The following is a 12,009-nucleotide window of genomic DNA, read 5'->3' on the forward strand; positions in this document are numbered from 1 at the left end:
AACTACAGCGTGCTCACCCTCACACTGCACAGGTGCAAATGTCACACTCATGGAAGCTGCAGGGGTCTCACCCTCACACTCACCTCAAACAGCAGCTGGGACCAACCCTCCCCCGAAACTGCTGCAGGACTCAAGCTCACCTCGCACTGCAGACTCTAAACATTAATTACACTAACACAAACTACAGCGCGCTCACCCTCACACTGCACAGGTGCAAATGTCACACTCATGGAAGCTGCAGGGCTCTCACCCTCACACTCAGCCCAAAATGTAGGTGGCATCAACATTCACCCAACACTGCATGAAGGACTCAAGTTCACTGCACACTGAAGAGCACAAACCATGATAGTACACTTATGGAGGAAACTGCAGGGGTCTCATCCTCACACTCAGCTCAAACAGCAGCTGGGACCAACCCTCCCCCGAAACTGCTGCCAGGACTCAAGCTCACCTCGCACTGCAGAGTCTAAACATTAATTACACTCAAGCACACTACGGAGGGCTCATCCTCAAAGGCAGCTGAGACCAACCTTCACCCCACACTTCATGGAAGACTCAACTTTAGTGCAGAGCGCAGGGGCCAAAATATTGCCCTTATGCAAACTACAGAGGTCACATTCCAGGGCTGGCTTTAGGGAAATGCAACCAGTGTGGCTGCACTGGGCGCTGACCTGGAGGGGGACGCTGACCTGATGGGGCGTGCTGTGTTTAGCCTAATTTAATATTTAAAAGCACCTGCCGCAGAGTTTCTTGGGTGTCCACGTTTCAGGCAGCAACAAAAATGTCAAGATAACTCTTGTGATTAATGATCCTGCTAGACAGAGAGAGAGAGATGGAAGTTTTGTTTAGTGGCACTTTTTACTTGCTTTAAAGTAGCGTAGATGGTTAACATGCCTGCTGCAAAGAACAGGTCTGTATTTTATGTGGATAGCTGAGTGGATTAGTAAAGCCAGCCTTTACCAGCGCTTTAAACAAATTACATGGATGTGAGAAAGGGGCTATGGAGAGATGAGGGGCATTGTTGCCTGATGGTGGTGTTTTCACTGTTTTCTTTCATCTTAACCTTTTTATTTATTTCCGCCTTTATCTTTCTCATAGTGCCCTTTCCCCCTTCTTCTTCTCTTCTGCCCCCCTTTCTTATTTATTTATTCTTCCTCTTGACTCTTTTAATCTCCTTCTCTTGTTCCTGCCATTACTGGCTCGTCAGTTTTTTTTAATTTTCTCATCCTCTGTTCTTTTCTTGCTCTGTTCTTATTAATATTAGCATTCTGTCCTTCCTTCTTTCCCCCACTCTTTATTTTCCCTTTTCATGTTTTCGTGTTCAATGGTGATAACGGTGCTCTATTGTTGGATACAAAGAGGAGGGTGGGGTCTATAAAAGAGTAAAGAATGGGGTAAAAGTGCACTGCTGGCTATGTTATTCACTTTTTGCGTAAGGGCTGCCTCTTGCTATAGCTCCATAGTACCCTCAAAATCTGGCATCTGTTAATTCTCCCCTAATATCCGTCCGTTACTCAAATTATAATTCACCTACCGTGTCCCAATCTCTACTCTCCTGTTATTTATATCTGCCCCCACTCAAAAAAAAACTATAATAAACATTAGAACAGTTATGAAAAAGTTGCCAACACTAAACATTTTTTATATACATTTTTATTTTAATAAGGCCATTTAATTAGACATAATCTCATCTTAATTGTAGAGAAGGTAACAAAAAAATGCTTATAACACTTTAATTATAACTTTCCAACATGCTGCACAGCAGCCACACTGCTCAACACTAAAGCTTAAACACATAAGCCAAAACCAATAGCTCTGACTAAACACTTATAAGGTCCCAAAGGCGAGACCTATTGGCTTTGCCAATGCTTGTTAAAAAATGCTATTAAGCCCCACCACAAAGCACTGGCAGAGCCAGTAGGTCAAAAGGTGAGATCTATTGGCTTCGCCAATGCTTATTTCTTTGTGTCAGCACTCAAAGGGAGTGCATATATTTCTGTGCTCTCTCACCTGCTTCTTTTCTTCTTTCCGCTATGTGAATCTAGTTTTCGATTTTTTTCAAATTTTAATGTATTCATCTTTGTACAATGTCAGAAAGGTAAATAAAAATTGACGGCATATGTTATGACACGTGTGTACATGGGTCATTCACTATCTGCCCGCATTAGTCATGAAGCACATATCATCATAATCAAGGGAACTGTATTCAGTTAAAATATGTTAACCATGAATGCACAAATATAAAAATAAAACCTTAAAACATCATCAAAAACATTTTAAATAGCATTCATGGGGGGGCGTGGCCAAGATGGCGGTGAGGTGAGGCGTGCCTTTCTGTCTCTCCCTCGCCCGCCCGGGATCAGCGCCGAATCGGGACGGAGGCTACCCTCCGCCGTCGGCACACAGCACCGCCGGCGACGCTCGCAACGGAGGCGAGCATCGGGAGACACCCGGGGAGCCCAGCTGTGCAGTGCGGTCCCCGCGAAGGCGCGGGTGGCAGACGGCCGGCCGCGGCCTTGAGGTGTGGAGCGCAGCCCCGGCCTCGCGTGCCGGAGACCCGGAGAGGGTGCGCGGCCCCGGCGGGGGCCCTGGTGGCGCGAAGGCGCTCAGCTGATTGGACGGAGAGGGGAGAGATCAGAGCTGTGCCCCTGTGGACATCGCGACGGGGGTCGACGTTGGTGGCGCGGAGCCCGAGGTCCCAGGAGGGGTGCCTACGTGGGCTGAGCAGCGCGACGACCAGAGGCCTCGGGAGGCGAGGTGAGGCGCCGGCCCGGACGGGCGGAAGGAGCGGAGCACCGGAGAGAGCGGATGGAGGCCCTACGCCCACGCCGGGGCTCGGGACAGCAGCCGCAGGCCACGCGTGAGCCCTTCGAGTAGGGGGTGGCCCGGGGACGAGCTACACGCCCCCGCCGCGCGAGACTACCGCCTGGAGTCGGGGCCTTCCCTGGTTGGCCGCCGCCGGTGAGCGCAGCACATCGAGGCCCGGAGGTGAGAGGACTGGGGGTTGGGAGTCCCCCCCGGTGGAGCGACACAGCCGGGGAGTTCGGCGGGCACCCAGAAAAGGGAGGGCCTGGTGCCCACGCGCTGCTGGGGGAGAGAAGGAGGGCCGTGATCATCGGGCCTCCCCCGTGACGAGCGGTGGCTGGTTGCATCCCGCAGGAGGTGGCCCGGGCCGGACTTGAGGCGTCGGCCCGGTGGGGTGCCCCCTTATGCCATGGCGACCCAGCGGGGCAAAGGCAAGGACAAGGCGCAGAGCAAGTCGCTGCAGGAGCTGTTTGCCAAGAGCCAGGGAGGTGCGGCCGCGGCGGGGCCTGGGGCCTCGGTGGCTGCGACGGAAGTGCTGCGGTCGTCAGGAGCTGGAGACGAGGGATCGGAACCGGTCACCAGGGCCTTCCTACTGTCGCTGTTCGCGGAGCAGCGGGAGGAACTTAAGAGCATGAAGCAGGAACTCGCGGCGGAGCTCAGGGAGGTGCGGAGGGACCTGGACGGCGTGGGAGAACGAGTTCAGGCGGTGGAGGACAGGGTGGACGCTCAGGACACGGAGCTCTCCCTGGTGCATCAAGATCTCTTACGGCTCCATGACCAGCAGGTGGACATTCAATCTCACCTGGAAGACTTGGAGAACAGGTCGAGGCGGCACAACATACGCATCCGGGGGGTGAAACGCAACGCAGAAGCAGGAGACGTCTTTGCCTTCACACGAGAGCTCTTCAATCAGATCTTGGGGCGGCCGGCGGGGACGGCGCTCACCCTGGACCGTGCTCATCGGGTGGGCCCACCACGTCCAGACAATGCCCTTCCGGCCGATATCCTGGTCTGCCTCCAGGACTTTGGCACTAAGGAGGAGATCCTCCGGAGGGCGCGCTCCCAGCACCCCATCACCTTTCAGGGAACTTCCCCGGTGCTCTACCAGGATCTCGCAGCGCTGACTCTCCAGAAGCGCAGGACCTTCCGCCCTGTCACGGAGGCCCTCCGCCAGCGGGACATTAAATATTCTTGGGGACACCCATTCCGGCTAATCTTCCGGCACAACGATCGGTTGTACCAGCTACGTTCCCTGACAGAGGCGTGTAAGTTGTTGGACATTGACTGCCCGAACGACGACGAGGAGGCCTCAACACCGAGCTCCCAGAGAGTCAGCGGTCCGGGCCCAGGATGGACCCAGTTGAAGCAAAGGCACAGAGGTTCCAGGAGGCGGGGGCTGCCCCCCGAGGAGATCGCGCAGGGTCGTCAGGACGCCATATCCTCGGCGGCGGTGGTGCTGGCCCCGAAGGTTGAGGCCCCTTGAAGGGGGTTATCTATGGACAGCGCCTCGGTTGCTTTCTTTCTCTGTTGTTGACGTTGCCTCCAGGTGCGTTGGGGCGCCGCTGGCGGGCTCACAGCTGGGTGGGCGGGATGCCTTGGTGAGCCACGTTGCCCCCACTGACTTGGGACTTTCTGATCTTCCTCGGAAGATGGACAATTGGTTCGTTTACCACAGTTGGGGAGGGGGTGGGAGGTTTTGTGGGGACACTGGGGCTATTATTCTTTCCTCTTGCTTTTCTTCTTTTCTCTTCTCTTTACTGTACCGGGCTCGCAGGGTGGGGATTGGGTGGTTCGGGGTGTCTCTTGGTCACTACGGGACTGTATGTCTTTAGCGGGCGCTCCTTGCGGGGTGGGTATGCCTTCCACAACACTTAAGGTTCTCACGCTGAATGTCCGGGGCTTGAACAATCCTATCAAACGCAGATCCATTCTCTCCCTTCTTGCGCAGTCAGGGGCTGAGCTGTGCCTGCTCCAAGAAACACACCTTCTTTTGAAAGACACGCACAGGCTGCAGTCCCGGTCATTCCCCATACAATTCTTTTCTTGTGACTCCTCTAAGCGGGCGGGGGTGGCGATCCTTCTCGCACCACGGTTCAGAGGGCTGACGATGCACAGGGTGGCGGAGATCAGGGGCCGGTTGCTTGTCTACCAATTCCACATGGGGGACTACACATTCACGGTAGGCTCGATTTATGCACCTAATGATAAGCCGGAGAGTTTTCTACAGGCGGCGCTGACGGAGCTGTCGGCTTCCCCGGATCGGAGGTTGCTGCTGGGGGGTGACCTGAATTTAGTCTTCGATAACGAGCTGGACCGGTCGGCACAGCGTTCGGGGCAGGTGGGCGCTCTCTCGCAGAAGGGTCGCGCGGCGCTTCAGGAGTTAGATATGGTGGACCTCTGGCGGGTGTACAACCCCTCGGCCCGGGAATACACACACACCTCATGCACGCACGGCACTTATGCGCGCCTAGACTACTTCTTGGCCACCCGAGCAATCTGTCAGGAAACCTCTGGGGTGGAGATACTTGCGGCGTCTCTATCGGACCACGCGGCGGTGGTCACGACGCTGCGGCTCCCGCCTGTGGGTGGAAGGCGCCGCCAGTGGCGCCTGCGTGACACGCTCCTGCTCCGCCCTGTGGTGGTTAAAAAGCTGCAAGGAGTCATCGAGGAGTACTTGCGCTTCAACGATAACGGAGATACGGCCGTGCACACGTGCTGGCTTGCTCTGAAGTCGGTGGTTCGCGGAGCCGTTATTTCCCTCTCCGCGGTCGAGAACAGGGAGCGTCAAGCGAAGCGCGCGGAGTTGTCGCAGAAGGTCAGGGAGTTGGAGCGCATGCATAGCCGTACGGGAGCCCCGAGGGTTTGGCGGCTGTTGAAGGCACAGAGGGCGCAGTTGGAGGCGCTGGACCGCGACAGGGCGGAATACGCGGCACTGCGCCTTCGGCACAGCTACTACGTTGGCGGGGATAAGTGCGGGAGCCTACTGGCCCGTTGCCTGCGGGAACGCCGAGCGAGGGAGGGGGTCAAGGCGATAGAAGACTCGAGCGCGGTCCTGCACACGGACGACGGGGAGATTGCCGCGACGTTCCGGGACTTTTACGCCCGGCTTTACGACGCGCAGTCCCTTGAGGACAGCGGGCTGGACGCGTACCTGGACCATGCGCGTATCGCGGGCCTCTCAACGCCCCAGGCGGAGACGCTGGAATCGCCTATCCGCCCGGAGGAGATGATCTCGGCCATCTCGCGACTTAAGGTTGGTAAGTCCCCAGGCCCGGACGGCTTTACGGCTTCGTTCTATAAGCAGTTCTGCTCTTTGGTCACCCCCATTCTTACACGACTCTTCAATTCGTTTGACACGTTCGGAAATTTGCCCTCCGCATTCCTCGACGCGGCGATAGTGGTGATCCCCAAACCCGGGAAGGATTGCACACAATGCGGTTCTTACCGGCCGATCTCCCTTCTAAACGTGGATCTCAAGTTGTATACGGGGATCCTGGCGGCCCGCCTCGCGCCGCATTTGCCCGACCTTATTGATCCGGATCAGGCGGGCTTTATTCCGGGCCGCCAGACGAGCGACCACACGAAACGGGTCCTGCATCTTATTGAGAAGGCCTCACGCTTCCCGGCCGATTATGCCCTCCTGGCGGTGGATGCCGAGAAGGCGTTCGATAGGGTGCATTGGCCCTATCTGGAGGCAGTTCTGCAACGGTTCGGACTAGGGGAAAAGATGCGAGCGCGCATCCTCAACTGCTACCGGGACCCGCACGCCTCGGTCCGGGTTAATGGCCATACCTCGGAGCCCTTTCGGATCTCCCGGGGCACTAGGCAGGGCTGTCCCCTCTCCCCGCTGCTCTTTGCCATGTATATGGAGCCCCTTGCTCAGCACATACGACACAATGACCGGATCGCTGGGATTCGGTTTGGAGGGGATGTCCATACGATCTGCCTTTACGCCGACGATGTCCTCCTGACCTTCCGAGAGCCGCTGACGTCCCTGGGAGCGATCCTGGAGGACCTTACTGCGTTTGGGGAGGTATCCGGCTTCAAGGTCAACGTTGCCAAATCAATGGCGCTCTCCCTCTCTCTGACGCCGGGAGCGCTCGCGGAGCTCCGGGCAAGGTATCCGGTCCCCTGGTCACTGGGACCGGTCCCCTATCTCGGGGTGCAGCTGACCCCTACGATTCCGGGCATCCGGACCCTGAACTACGATCGTCTCCGCGCCACCGTCAAATCGGATCTCCTTCGCTGGCGACGTGTGCCGCTCTCGTGGCTTGGGCGGGTGGCGGCCATCAAGATGTCGCTACTGCCCAAGATACTGTACGTGTTCCATACGCTACCCATATATCCGCCGAAGGGCTGGATTAAAAAGGTCCAATCTGACCTCGCTCAGTTTATATGGCAGGGCAGGAAGCCTCGCCTCAAGCGCCAGATTAGCTCTCTTCCTCCGGACCTCGGTGGGGTCGGCGTTCCCGATCTCACGCTTTACTTTCAAGCCGCCCAGCTCCGCTATCTGGTCGGAATGGATGAGGCCCGCCTCCGCCAAGCACTGGCTGTTTCAGGATCGGGCGGTGGCGGGGACGTCTCTGGCCGCCATCCCGTTCCTTCGCCGGGAACAGCGGCCCCCCAATCTCTATGCTTCGTGGGTGACTCAGGCGGTGGTGCGGATCTGGGACCAGACCGGGGAGCGCCAGGATCTAACGACCTTTCCCTCACCACTGACCCCCCTGTTCGGGAACTCCGACTTCCCGCCGGGGCGGCCGGAGTCATCTTTCCCGGGTTGGCGCTACACCGGCTGCAAGGCTCTGGGGGTGTTGTACGAGGCGGGCGGACTTATCCCCTTGGCCCAGCTGGCCGCCGATTATGGGGTCCCGGCCGGGGACCTGCTCGGCTACCTGCAGATTAAACACTGGGCCACGCAGCTGCGCGAGAAAAGCGCGGCGCAACGCCGGCTCACGCTGTTTGAACGCTGGCTTATCACGCGGACGTCGGACCGCAAGCTGACCTCGGACCTCTATAAGATGCTCCTTTCATCGCACACTCACTCATACCACGCAGGTAGGGCGCGCTGGGAGAGGGACCTGGGGAGAGATCTGCTCGCAAAAGAGTGGGAGGGTTGCTGCTATAGGGCCCGGCACACGGCTACACATACAGGGCTTACGGAAACGTTCACTAAATTGGTGCAATATTGGTATTATACACCGGAACGCATACACCGTATGGACAGCTCACGCAACGCGGGGTGTTGGAGGGGGTGCGGTAGCTCTGGCACTCTGACGCATATCCTTTGGGACTGCCCCCTGATATCCCAGTATTGGCGGCAGATTCTGGACGAGGTGGATAGATACTTTGACACGGAGCTGCCCCGATTACCTGCATACATCATCTTGGGGGTCCCCAACGCTATTACCTATCCCTTGAAGTCCCGCAGGGGGAAACAGATTGCTCTAGCGCTGGGGGCGGCCACGCAATGTCTCCTAGCCTGTTGGAACACGCCCCGTGTGCCCTCACACTTGGAGTGGCTGCACCACCTCTGGCACATCCTGGGGATGGAGCGTATTTCCTTAACACTGGCTGGTAAGGGTGCCTCATTTTCTGAACTGTGGCAGCCGTTCCGGTCCCTCCTGACACAGGACTTCAGGGAGCTGACTTGCCCCAGGTACCTACGCATCCTGCGGCTAGGCGCGGACCCGGGGGACGAGGACACTGCTCAGACAACATGATTGAGCTGCAGCCCAGGGGCGGCCTTCTGGGCTTGGCCCTCAGGTCCCTGTGTCCCCGAGCTCGGTTCTTCATGTCCTGCTTTCCTCTTTTCTCTTCTCTTTTCTGTTGCTTTCTCCACGGGGAAGGGCGGGGTGGGGGGGTCGAGGGGGGGGGGTTGGGCTCGGGGGGGGGGGGGGGGGGTTACCAGGGCGGCGGGCATGGGCTTCGCGGGTAGGCCTTCGCTGCTCCGAGAGTACAGTGGCGGGGGCGCCGAGCCCAGTTTATCCCGTCCCCGCAGGGGTGGGGAAAAGTGTAATTGCTTGTTGCCAGTTCGCCCTCTGTTGAAAACTTTAATAAAAAGATTTAAACCTAAATAGCATTCATGCCTAGACATCAAATTCCTGACAATGAGCTAAACCATCAAAGAATTACGAAAAGGTACAGCAGATTTAAAAAAAAGATCCCACGGTGAAACATGCTTTACTGATTGCGTTTGTACATAAAAAAGCAAGGTTCAGTACTTATTGAATCTATCTTTCTCCAGGAAAGGAATTAGATATCCAAGAGCAAACAAACAATAATGCAATAAAGTCTGAGGGGAATTCTTATCGTAAGAGCAACAACAAATCGATTCATTACCAAACTGTCTTTGGGTAAAAGGGAGGTAGCCTCGAACGGGGCCAACCTGAAAGAAGAGCTCTCTCACAGGACTGTGTAATGCCGGAGAGATAGGGCTCTAAAACTATCGAGGTCTGCAAAATGAAATATTGTCTTAATGAAGGTTTAGACAATTCAAGAGTTACGCTCTAAAAATATTTTCTTCACCCACATTTTATCTGTTTTACAGATAGGGGTGAATGAGAAGACCATAAAGATTGTCTAACTAACGCAGCGGCAACAGAGTTAAATAATTTGTAGGTCCTTTTAGCAATTCTACTATTGCAATAAAATCTGCCCCAGCTTGGCCGTGTACATGCGTTCAAATGAAATACTTAGGTGCAAAAAGGGCAGATGAAAGGCACTGGATTTGGCGACCGTATACTTACTGGCAGTTAGATGCAGATTAAGACATTGTTTCGTGGTTTCCAGGCCCTCGCTAAACCCGTACTGGACGTCTGCCAGGATGTCTTTATCATCCTCTCAGGCTCAGAGACGGGGCAACCAAATCCCACCTACCACTTTTACGGTGAAGTCGATCAAACAGACATTGGGTGGCCTACTCACCTAATTAATTGGTGGCAAAAAGAGAACAAATGGACATTGAGAAATTCGTCAAAAGTTTTGAGGGTACCATTGAGTGGTCTCCAAGATATATAGAATACAACTGGAGGCTATGAGGCTGAAAAAAACGGATCTACATAGACTATGGGACAATACATTGCAGACTGAAATTTCTGAAAAGGAGTGGTTGAACTATTGGAGGGACAAGACACGATACACAGGGAGCAACAACGCAAAATGGTATACTTTTGGTACATAACCCCAGACAGTTGAACACATTATGTAGACGTGTGCCGAACATGTGCAGGATAGAATACGGGGAAAAGAGGGAAGAAATTCATGTGTGGTGATCGTGCCCAGTCCTGCCGAAATATTGGAAGGAGGTGCTAGCAGCTATTAAAGAAATGCTTGGGTTCCCAATTTCAGATGAGCCTATTTTGATAGTACTGGGAATGACAAAGGTATACTGGGAAAATAATAGAAATAATTAATTGGCCCTGATAATACAGTTATTGAATATTGCTAACGACTCAACATTAACTAAGTGGTACAACAAAGTATGGGGTATATTAGCGATAGATTGTCTGTTGAGAAATCTGCTTAAAGACAACTTCTAGGCTATATGGCAATCAGTACTCCAGTGCATGGGCAACGACTGCAGAGAACCAAAGTGTCCCCAAGAGTTCAAACACTGCACTTATTTGCTTGATTAGACTTTGAGAAGATAAAGCACCTCTTTACAGACAGGAGACCCACAGGGGATGGGAAGGGGTAAAGGCAAACGGGGGATGAGGGGTGTTTTATTTTTCTTCCATTATTTCCACTATTTCTAGTTGTTGAGGTATGAATGCACTAAATGTAAATGTAATACAATCTTTAAAAAATGCTGAAAATAAGACATACCCCTATATTTGAAAAGGAGTGAATATAAAATATGCCTGCTACCAAGACTGCTGATGGGCCTCCTGCCCAATGACACTATTAAAAAAAATGTGTCTTGCCTGAGGATGGTAATCTATGCCCAATGCAATATGATATTTTTACAAACCACAATGCCCTTTCTGTTCTTCTGCCCACTCTGTAGGGAAACAACATATAGTCAAACCTGATGGAGAGTGGTAGCAGATTACGCAGACCTACGCTTTTATATGTATTAATGCTGATACATTTTATTGCAGTAGACACAATCTTACCAACAGTGTTCTCTCTTCTAAAAATACCTTTTGAATAGAAGATGGATTTTCAAGAGTCTGGTATTTGATTGTATTATGTTATATATTTTAGATTCTAGTTTCCACTTTATCATTAATGTGGAATAAAATAAATATGTTTTGGTAAAATGAATGTATTTTAGCGTTTATTGTAAATGTTGCCTGTTTTTTTACGGGTCTAATATTGATTGTTGTTTGCTGTTATGATTGCATAATTCAATTAAATCAAAATATCCTTGACTGACACAGACTATTTCAAGAGGTTCACACCTCTCAAATCCACACAAAGCTCTTACAAGGACTCAGAGATCTTCCCTATACCAGAAGAGATAGCCGAATTATATGAATGTACATGATTTATAGATGGAGATACCAAGTATATATATGGCATCTTGCATGTTATAATCACTTCATTCAGAATACTGCAATTTGATCATTTAGACAAGTAGAGTTCAATTTAAATTCTAGAAGGCCTGGTCTATACCACATTTTCATAACAATCAATGGACTTTAAAGTGAGTTTCACTTAGTCTCAATGCTGATTTTTTTATGTGAAGGTCCTAAAAACCTGACATGCATCAAGCCAAGTTACAAATGCAATGTACATACACCACTTGTTATAATATTTCAAACACAGACCTTGAAACACAGACACAAATGCCTGAGCAAACAGGACACATAAATAGTAAAGTTTAAAAAAAAAATCAAAACTTACACATTTTCTGAGAGGCCTGCTGCATAGACTGACCCCACAAATTAGGGTCCTGGTTTTTCAGACAGATGTATATGAACTGAACAGCAGGGATGGCTTTATGTTTTACCGTTTGTAACAATTTTCCATTCTTCATGTAGTCCAATTCTTGTAAAACTACCCAGGGAATAATCAAGACCGGTTTACCAAAACCTAGGAGAGAAAAGAACATGTTTATCTATGTTGGTAGTTCAGAGAAACGAAAATCCTCATGGTAGCAGTAAGATTAACCAGTTCTATGGCAGAAAAATTAACATGCCATGAATGGAATTTAAATATCACGTTTTGAAACACCTGGTAAACCGTAGTCCAAAATGTAGG

The 12,009-nt window shown here is 52.3% G+C and overlaps 1 protein-coding gene across 5 annotated transcripts in view; it reads right to left on the reverse strand.

The window, feature by feature from the left end:
* Window positions 1-12,009, reverse strand: part of SWT1 (SWT1 RNA endoribonuclease homolog) — a 976,200-nt gene that overhangs the window by 574,746 nt on the left and 389,445 nt on the right. For all 5 annotated transcript variants that reach the window (XM_085601694.1, XM_085601692.1, XM_085601689.1 and 2 more), the window contains one exon: window positions 11,653-11,841. In XM_085601694.1, the coding sequence (XP_085457820.1) occupies window positions 11,653-11,841 (189 nt within the window). The remainder of the gene's footprint in view (window positions 1-11,652; window positions 11,842-12,009) is intronic.

The sequence above is a fragment of the Triturus cristatus genome, chromosome 4_2, assembly GCF_964204655.1.
Source record: "Triturus cristatus chromosome 4_2, aTriCri1.1, whole genome shotgun sequence".
Taxonomy (NCBI): domain Eukaryota; kingdom Metazoa; phylum Chordata; class Amphibia; order Caudata; family Salamandridae; genus Triturus; species Triturus cristatus.